The sequence below is a fragment of the Pipistrellus kuhlii genome, unplaced genomic scaffold, assembly GCF_014108245.1.
Source record: "Pipistrellus kuhlii isolate mPipKuh1 unplaced genomic scaffold, mPipKuh1.p scaffold_m20_p_16, whole genome shotgun sequence".
NCBI lineage: Eukaryota > Metazoa > Chordata > Mammalia > Chiroptera > Vespertilionidae > Pipistrellus > Pipistrellus kuhlii.
Genome location: NW_023425471.1, coordinates 10,351,583 through 10,361,798, shown reverse-complemented (window position 1 = coordinate 10,361,798; position 10,216 = coordinate 10,351,583). Strand labels below are relative to the sequence as shown.

General features: G+C 37.8%; 1 protein-coding gene across 2 annotated transcripts in view; it reads right to left on the bottom strand.

Annotated features, from left to right (window-relative positions):
• Positions 1 to 10,216, bottom strand: part of POLA1 (DNA polymerase alpha 1, catalytic subunit) — a 310,112-nt gene that overhangs the window by 105,021 nt on the left and 194,875 nt on the right. For both annotated transcript variants that reach the window (XM_036439656.2, XM_036439660.2), the window contains exon 35: positions 5,353 to 5,469. In XM_036439656.2, coding sequence (XP_036295549.1) covers positions 5,353 to 5,469 — 117 coding nt within the window. The remainder of the gene's footprint in view (positions 1 to 5,352; positions 5,470 to 10,216) is intronic.

Below are 10,216 nucleotides of genomic sequence, written 5' to 3'. Positions count from 1 at the left end.
GGGGCGGGCCACATTGCAAGGCCTGGCGGGACGGATTTGGCCCGCGGGCCTTGTGTTTGACACATGTGCTTTAGACCAGTGGTTCTCAACCTTTCTAAGGCTGTGGCCCTTTAATACAGTTCCTCATGCTGTGGTGACCCCCAACCATAAAATTATTTTCGATGCTACTTCATAACTGTAATTTTGCTACTGTTATGAATCGAAATGTAAACATCTGTGTTTTCCGATGGTCTTAGGCGACCCACAGGTTGAGAACCGCTGCTGCAGAGCCTAACACCATCGGGATTTCTTTGGGGGTGATGAAAATGTTTTGGAACTAGAGGTGGTGGTCGCATAGCACTGTGAATGTACTAAATGCCACTACATTATTCACTTCAAAATGGTTCCTTTTACATTATGTGGATTTCACTTCAAATAAAAAGGGATGCAAAAATTAAAAAGGCTAGCATCTGCTTTGTGGTAAGAGAAGCTGTAGGTAGAACTTAGCAATTCCTGCATCAAAGAACAAGTGCATTGAAATCACAATAGAGATCCAACAGACCCTTCATGGTAAACATCGAGAGTTTACTGAAGAGTAACTAATTACTAGATACAAATGTTCAAGACTTTCCACCATAGTTCTAAGGTTCTCTTGCTGCACAACTCATGATTACTACCTTAAGAGATCACAATTATTTTTCTATTTTCATTTTATGCTGAAACAAGACACTCTCCCAGGTAGCTTGACAACATTCTCGGTGTCCCTAAGTGACTTATCAAATCAGTAATTCATTCAACCATAGCCATTTTGAAACTGTAACACATAATGATTATAAGTTCATCATTTAAGTTCTCCCTTGAAGGCAAAGGTCCAGTATGGTACACATGTTCCATTATAAAAATTCTCAACAGCTTTAGAACTGAGGATCATGTGAAAAACACTAGAGTTATCCCAAAGTAGGACTCCAAGTCATTTTACTGCATTCCTCATAAGTGGCCTTCAGAAAATTTAGTTGAATGAAAACCTAAATCGTCGAAACTGGTTTGGCTCAGTGGATAGAGCGTCTGCCTGCGGCCTGAGGGTCCGAGGTTTGATTCCAGTCAAGGGCATGGACATTGGTTGCCGGCACATTCCCGGTGGGGGGTGTGCAGGAGGCAGCTGGTCGATGTATCTCTCTCATTGATGTTTCTAGCTCTCTATCCCTCTCCCTTCTTCTCTGTAAAAAATCAATAAAATATATATTTTTTAAAAACTAAATAAAGGGTCCTACCACAGTGCTCCTGGCTCCAGAGGTTGTACAATTTCCCAAATTATTTCTACCATGGCCCAGGGAGTCTCGCTCATGTAGATGTTTTCTCATCTCGTCAAAGATAGAAATACTAGTGAGAAAAACTTGAACTTGGTTTAAAATCGGAATTCTCTAATGAAAACAAAATCAAACTTATGCTTTATTTTTGGTGAATTATATAACACAGAATAACACTGTTGGGTTCAGCTCATAGCCACACAGATTTTGGCACCTTAAGTCAAAACTATGTTTCTGAAATAAGGAGATATTAAGATATTTATTCTCTGACTTGGGTAAGTCCCATATCTGTCACCAGTGTGGAAAAGGGTTCTATTCACCTAGGAACTTATGCAGTCCTCGAAGTTTTTATTCCTGTATTTGTTTGGACTTCCTATGTAGCAGCAAATACCCAGATAATGTATTTTTAATGATCAGCAGTTTGCATACTGTTAAATTCCTATGAACCTAAGAAAACTTTACTGATTAAAAACAAAAAACACCGCCAAAACCGGTTTAGCTCAGTGGTAGAGCTTCGGTCTGCAGACTGAAAGGTCCCAGGTTCGATTCCGATCAAGGGCATGTACATTGGTTGCGGGCACATCCCCGGTAGAGGGTGTGCAAGAGGCAGCTGGTCGATGTTTCTCTCTCATCGACGTTTCTAGCTCTCTATCCCTCTCTCCTCTCTGTAAAAAATCAATAAAACATATTAAAAAAAAATCACTAAGGTATCTAAGAAGAGAGACACATCTGAAACCCTGGGAACAAAATTGCCTCTGTTTTCTTCTCATAACATGAGCCGGAAGTAGAGCCAGTTTTCATATTACAAGTCAATTCTGGAAAGTACTCAAGCCAACTACAACCCACTAAATGAGAGGAGATTTATTATGTGAGGATGAGACTGGCACAGTAAGGGGCAAGTGCTTTACCATTAACCCAGTCTTGAATGTGTTTAAAGTCCCCACTAGTCAAGCATAAGGAAAGCAGTGCTTTTGTCCAAGCAGATATTTAAAATGCCTATTTTTGCTCGCAGATAATCAATTTTATATAATTTAAACTAGCTTAAATAATGTTAAACTGGCTTCATAAATAAGGACATGCCCTGTTTATTTGATATATCCCTACCCCCTAGCAAAGTGCTAGCATATAGGTGTTCAATAAATAATTTTTAAATGAAACTAAATATGACTGAGACATAGCAACCCAGAACTTAAAAAACAGATAAGCGCACAATCTTGCAAAATTAACACGCTGGAAAGCCCTATGATAATTATAGTGACCCTATCCATAGTACCACTGATTTTGCAACTTCTCTAAAACTATTAACAGGTCCTTGAATAATGTTATTTTGTTATAACATTGATGAGATGCCATAGGAAATTAACTCTGATTTGTATCAAACAACCTATGGTAAAACTAGATTCATTATACATCATTTTGCTTAAAGTCACAAAAATATTGGCGATGTTAAGTGAGGAAAGTTGTAGCTTTTTCCTCCTGCTAGGAAAGCCTAGGAACCTCGGAAACAGAATTAAGGAATTCCCCACTCATCATTAGAAACTCAAAATGAACCCCAGAAGAACAGGCTGTCCTCCTCTCAAGGTCCCTACGAAGAACAGCTAAGGGCAGCATCACCAACCAGGATGCTATGAACCTCCAGCTATTCCCAAGGGTTATGTACTTTTAAAAAAATAAATATTTTATTGATTTTTTACAGAGAGGAAGAGAGAAGGATAGAGAGTTAGGAACATCGATGAGAGAGAATCATCGATCAGCTGCCTCCTGCACACCCCCTACTGGGGATGTGCCCGCAACCAAGGTACATGCCCTTGACCGGAATTGAACCCGGGTCCTTTCAGTCTTCAGGCCGACGCTCTATTCATTGAGCCAAACCTGTTTTGGCAAGGGGTTATGTTCTGAGCTGCAATATGACCCAAGGAGCTAAGCTATAAAAGCTTCTCTCTGGGCAGAGTAGCTGATAACTTTGACAAATGCCTGCCCCAAATGCCTCCGTTTTTTAGGACAAGGATGAAACAAAAGAAATTATTTCAAAATGCCCACTGGTTTGCTCATTTAAAAAGGATAATAAACTATCAAAGATAACCGGATGTATGAAACCACTACCAATAACATCATCAGCCTACCAGGAGCATCATCAATGCTTACTGAATGGCTAGCTGTACACTTTCATTTTACTTTCTTTCGCCAAGAATGCAATCACAAAACTGGTTGACTTTCTAAGAAGTAATTCAATTCTCGCTGAACTTCACTTGATGATCTAGATGTTAAAGGCTCAAAGGCAGCATGGGTTCTTGAAGCAAGGTGATTCCCCTGGAGTCTGCAATTGGATTGATGACTCACACTAAATTGATATAGTCTTGTTTTCTTTCTGCACCTGCTGATGCAAGTCTTGCAATGAGACTGACGTAAAAAGAATTTGCTGCAACAGCTAATTCTCACTTTGTGTTCTGTATTTTTAGAAAACCTACATTCCACTTTGTTAATTATTGAAGATTTACAAAATGAGGGAAGGCACATTTATACATATCAAATTAGTTAAGTATATGTGAATAATAATGTTCAAATGCTGCAAAGGTAGTGCTAAAAACTGGTTACAGTATAAGTTGGGATAACCCAGTAAGAAAACAATCTGGCAATACAAATCATAACCATATTGTATTTATGTATTTTGATATATACTATTGATAAGAATGTATCCTAAAGAAATATTTCAAATAACAACAAAAAATAACTTAAGGAGGAAAATATTTGCCACAGTTTTCTAATAAAGAGATAGTGAAAATAGCCTAATATGCCCAATGTGAGGGATGGTCAACATTGCATTTAAAATTTTTGGTACTGAAAATTGCGTAGCAATACAGACAGATGTTTGACAAAAGATAATACAAAAGCTTACTTTCATTATAACTGAAAATATGGATAAGCAAAACAAGGGAATATACAACAATGTTGTATATAAATATAAAACAAAGGGAATATACAAAATAGTTAAAAAATACATTTGTAGTCATTTGCAGTTTCTGACTTCTTGTTAAATTTTGTGATAAGACAATATATCATCTTAACTATTTTGCTAAAACTAGCCTGTGGATCAACCATTTTAAGTGAAAAGATTTGAAGTTAAGTTGCTTAAAGAACCCTGCCTCTGTGTTAAAAAATAAGTAAATACATCACAGGTTTCTGATTTTCTCTCTCTTCTCACCAAAATCCTTACAAATCCTCGGGCCAGACCAATGTAGAAAGTGAGGCACATGACAGCCCTGTTTGGTGAGGCAGACTACACGTGACCATTTTATTTTATTTTATTAAATTATTATCTGTGTACATATCGTACCATTCCCCTCCCTCCCCACGTGACCATTTTATAGGCTCTGAGAATCTGCAATAAGCCTCTTTAACTTTGGCTAGTCCGGAGTTTGCTAGATGTACTTGATCACAAAACCCTCTTTGCACACAAGACCCCCCAAACATTTTCCTCCCCACAGTTTGAGAAACAGTGCTTGGGTGATGCCCAAAGGAAATTCCCAGGAAGATTCCAGACCATGTGCTCTCCAGTTGAGAGCCACTAATGATAGTCTCCTTATCCCTCAGGTATATGTATTAAGCTGGAGAAAAGGCTTGAGAACCACTGATCTATGCTGCTACTTAGAAACAATGGAAGCCCATACAAATAAATCCTCTAGGGTACCGGCCTGGGAGGGCTTTTTGTCCTTTATAAAAAGGGTTCTGATCTAGTCCAAAGGTAACAGCAGTTTCTGCAAAGAAATGGTACCTCTTCTTTGTAATTATAAAGTGGTGACCAAAGAAATCTGAGTAACCCAAATGAGAATTAGTTTCTCTTTTAGCTATAAATACAGTATTGTTCATGATGTGAAAAAAGCATATCTTTTTGAAGTTTAAATATTTAAAAAAAATATGTGTATATTAGTAAGGTGTCTCTACCCAATAAACTCCAAATAGCTACTTCGCAGAGCTAAGGAGTGGACAAACACAGCCCCCCACCCCCTCCACACACACACACACACACACATACACCGTTCTTTAGCATTATTTACGCCACCTTTACCTCTGGTCGAAGTGTAGCTTTCATGCAGACTTGGCAAAGAGGCCCGTTTCGGGAGAACTGAAGGGGAAGGTGCCGAATCCTATTCCGACAGGTTGGCTCCTCACAAATCAGCCAGCCCTGCAAAGAAAAAAAGAGAACTCCAGTCTTCTTGCCACCATCAACAAATTCAAATAAAGACCCAGGTCATTATCAAGTAGACTCTTCTCATTCAAATTTTCCTTAGAGATTCTGAAATACCTCCTTAACTTTATTTCCCGATGTGTGATTTTGATCTATGCCCCAAACTTAAAAGTTAGGCACTTCATCAAGTTAAAAAAAAAAAAAAAAAAAAAAAAAAAAAAGATAACATGAGATGGTATTCTCTTTTCTTAAAATACAATCTCTGTCCCACATACGACAATATCCCCCATTAAAATCTTATATGATTATTCACAGATGTAAACCAATGGGTTTTAGTTCATTAGTACAGACCATTACCAAAGTAATGAATATGCCACATAGAAATAGATGACTTTTCCAACAGCCGAGTAACTAATTATTACTTAACTAGAGGCCCGATGCATGAAATTTGTGCAAGGGGCTCGGCCCTTGCAGCCCCAGCTTTGTCTGGAAGGATGTCTGAAAGGTCGTTTGGCAGTCCAGTCTAATTAGCATATTAATGCTTTTATTATTATAGATTGCTGAGATCAGTTTCCTTCTCGGTGAAATGAGCACAACAGTACCTGCTTTACAGGATTATTGCGGTTGTGATGTAATACATTCAGAGTGCTTAGACCTATGCTTGGCATAAGAGAAAAACTGGCTAAATGTGAAAATAAAATATTGTAAAAATAAAACATTGCCTGACTGGTGCGGCTCAGTGGCTGAGCATCGAATTATGAACCATTAGTTCATGGTTCAATTCCGGTCAGGGCACAAGCTCGGGTTGCAGGCTCTATCCCCAGTAGGGAGTGTGCAGGAAGCAGCTGATCAATGATTCTCTCTCACCATTGATGTTTCTCTCTCTCTCTCTTCCTCCCCTTTCTGAAAGCAATGAAAATATATTTAATAAATAAATAGATAAATAAATAAAATCAAAACATTACTTTGCACATGTTCCCTGGAGGCCGCCATGTTTTCAAGGACAACGTCAACCGACCACCCTTTCCCAGTGGTTTCAAATAGCCACTGCCCACTTCTCTGCACTTTCTCTCCTGTAGTTACTCCCCCTTGCTGCTCTTGTGTGAATGTTCCAATACACATGTGATAACAATATGCCTGTTATCTGAAATGGGCACTGTTTGCTATGAAACATATCCGTTAAACAAGTAAGATAAGACTTCACAAATAGGGATGAGCAAAACTCAGGTTCTCTGGGGGCTTTAGTGCTGTATGTATTAGGCATAATATACCTAAGGGAAACTAGAGGGTATAAAGGTGAACAAGGAATATTCCCCTGTTGCATGGGTTCCCACTCGGGGAACTACAAGCAAGGACCTGACTGTCTTTGAGTCTTAGAGCCTTTGGAGAAGCAGAACTTCTGAACTGGTCTTGAAGAGCAAGTATACGTTGGAGAAGGCAGGAAAGACAACTTAGGTAGAGAAAACAACATGCGCAAAAGAATGAAGGCCAGAGAGAACAATGTGAATTATGATCAAGAAAGGCATCAGTGACATTATTTATTTATTTAAATATATTTTATTGATTTTGTACAGAGAGGAAGGGAGAGAGATAGAGAGTTAGAAACATCGAAGAGAGTCATCGATCAGCTGCCTCTTGCACACCCCCTACTGGGGATGTGCCCGCAACCAAGGTACATGCCCTTGACCGGAATTGAACCCAGGACCCTTTAGTCCCCAAGCCGATACTCTATCCACTGAGCCAAACTGGTCTCGGCCATCAGTGACATTATTAACCATGTTCCCTTTTTCTAGACTGAGCAACCTATTGGGTTTTGTTCTGCCTAGAGGAGAGCAGTATATCTACAATTGCTCCTTAATTAGGTTAGGGACCTTTGTCTGCCACTTATTAATGTATTCACCAATAGCATTAATCCAAAGCTACAGGATGTCCCCACTCATTACTGTGCTAAGTGAACTCATTCCTCAGAATAGGCTCTTCTTGGAAGTATAATAGTTACAACCAAGTGAAGGCAAAGCACTCCAAATCCGTTCTTTTACATTTTTACTAGTATGCCCAAAGAAAGTATACTGTAACATTTTTATTTTCCCATTTTTTAAATTAAGTTATTATATGTGTACATATCTTACCATTTCCCCACCCTCCCACTCCCATACATGCCCTCTGCCTGTGAATTCCTCTAGAATTTTTATAGTTTCCCGTATTATGTTTAAGTTCTGTATCCATTTTGAGTTTATTTTTGTGTATGATTTAAGTTGGTGGTCTAGTTTCATTTTTTTGCATTTATCTGTCCAATTTTCCCAAAACTCTTTATTGAAGAGACTGACTTGGCTCTATTGTATATTCGTGCCTCCTTTGTCAAATATTAAGCATAGTGATTTGGGTTGATATCTGGATTCTCTATTCTATTCCATTGGTCTATATGTCTGTTCTTGTGCCAGTACCACGCTGTTTAGAGAATAGTGGCTTTGTAATACAGCTTGAAATCTGGTATTGAGATCCCTCATACTTTATTCTTTCTCAGGATTCCTGTGGCTATTTGGGGTCTTTTTTAAAATTTTATTTTAAATTTTTTTTTAATTCCAGATGAATTTTTGGAGAGTTCTTTCTAGGTCTGTGAAAAATGCCATTGGTATTTTAATGGGGAGTGCACTGAATCTATAGATTGTTTTGGGTAGCATGAACATTTTAATGATGTTGATTCTACCAATCAATGAACATGGTATGTTCTTCCATCTGCGTATTCCTCTCTTTTTTCAGTGTCCTGTAGTTTTCTGCGTATAGGTCTTTTACCTCTTTGGTTAAGTTTATTCCTAGGTATCTTAATTTTTTTGGTGCGATGGTAAATGGAATTGTTTTTTTAGTCTCTCTTTCTGTAATTCACTATTATTGTATAGAAATGCCATAGATTTATTGGCGTTAATTTTGTATCCTGCTACATTGCCAAAATCACTTATTAAGTCCGTTACTTTTTTATGGAGTCTTTAGGGTTTTTTATGTAGAATATCATGTCATCTGCAAATAAGGACAGTGTTACTTCTTCTTTTCCAATTTGGATGCTTTTTATTTCTTCTTCTCTGATAGCAATGGCTAATATTTTCAGTAATATGTCAAACAGGAGCGGTGAGAGTGTACATCCCTGTCTTGTTCCTGTTCTTAGGGGAAATGGTTTTGGTTTTTGCCCACTGAGTATGATGTTAGCTATGGGTTTGTCATATATAGCTTTTATTATGTTAAGGTATGATACTTCTATTCCAACCCTGTTGAGTTTTTATCAAGAAAGTGTGTTGGACTTTGTCAAATGCTTTTTCTGCATCAATTGATATGACTATGTGATTTTTATCTCTCAATCTGTTTGTGACGTATCACGTTTATTGATTTGTGAATATTGTACCATCCTTGCATTCCTGGGATAAATCCTACTTAGTCATGGTGTATGATCTTTCTGATGTACTGCTGAATCCAATTTGCTAGAATTTTGTTGAGGATTTTGGCATCTATGTTCATGAGGGATATTGGCCTATAATCCTCTTTCATTGTGTTGTCTTTATCTGCTTTTGGTATAAGGTGATGCTGGCTTCATAGAAGGAGCTTGGAAGTATTCTTCCTCTTTAATTTTTTGGAATAGTCTGAGGAGGGTAGGTTTTAGTTTTTCCTTGAATGTTTGGTAAAACTCCCCTGTGAAGCCGTCTGGCCCTAGACTTTTGTTTGCTGGAAGCTTTTTGATGACTGCTTCAAGTTCTTCCATAGTTACTGGCCTATTAAGCTGTTTAGATTCTTCCTGATTAAATTTTGAAAGGTTATATTTTTTCTAGGAATATGTCCATTTCCTTCAGGTTGTCCATTTTGTTGGAATGAAGTTGTTCATAGTATTTTTTAATAATCCTTTGTATTTCTGTGGGGTCTGTTGTTATTTTACCTCTTTCATTTCTGATTTTGTTTATTTGGGTCCTCTCTCTTTGCTTCTTGGTGAGCTTGGATAGAGGTTTATCCTTTCAAAGAACCAACTCTTGGTTTTGTTGATCTTTTGTATTGTTTGTTTGATCTCTATTGCATTTATCTCCACTCTGATCTTTATTATTTCCTTCCTTCTGCTTACACAGCCTTTCTTGTTGCTCTTTCTAGCTCTTTTAGTTGTAGGGTTAAGTAATTTATTACCATTGTTTCTTGTTTTTTGAAGTAGGTTTGTAGAGTTATGAACTTCCCTCTCAAGACTGCTTTTGCTGTGTCCCATAGATTTTGGATTATTGTGTTTTCATTGTCATTTGTTGCCATGATGTTTTTTCTTTCTTCCTTGACCTCTCTGGTAACCCAGCCATTGTTTAATAGAATGCTGTTTAGTCTCCATGTGTTAGATTTGTTTTGGATTATTTTTATTGTAATTGATTTCCAGTTTTATGACAAGAAGATACTTGGTATGACTTTGAGGAGACTTTGCCTATGTCCCTATGGTCTATCTTTGAAAATGGCCCATGTGCACTTGAGAAGAATGTATATTCTGTGGCTTTGGGATGAAATGTTCTGAAGATGTCCATTTCATGTGGTCTAATGAGTCATTTAGGATTGATGTTTCTTTGCTGATTTTTTGTTTAGAGGATTTGTCCAATAGTGATAGTGCGGTATTAAAGTCTCCTACTATGATTGTATTGCTGTCAATCTCTCCCTTGATATCCTCCAGGAGATTTTTTCTTTAATGTATTTGGTACCTATGTTTACCAGAGTGATTTCTTCTTGTTGGATTGCT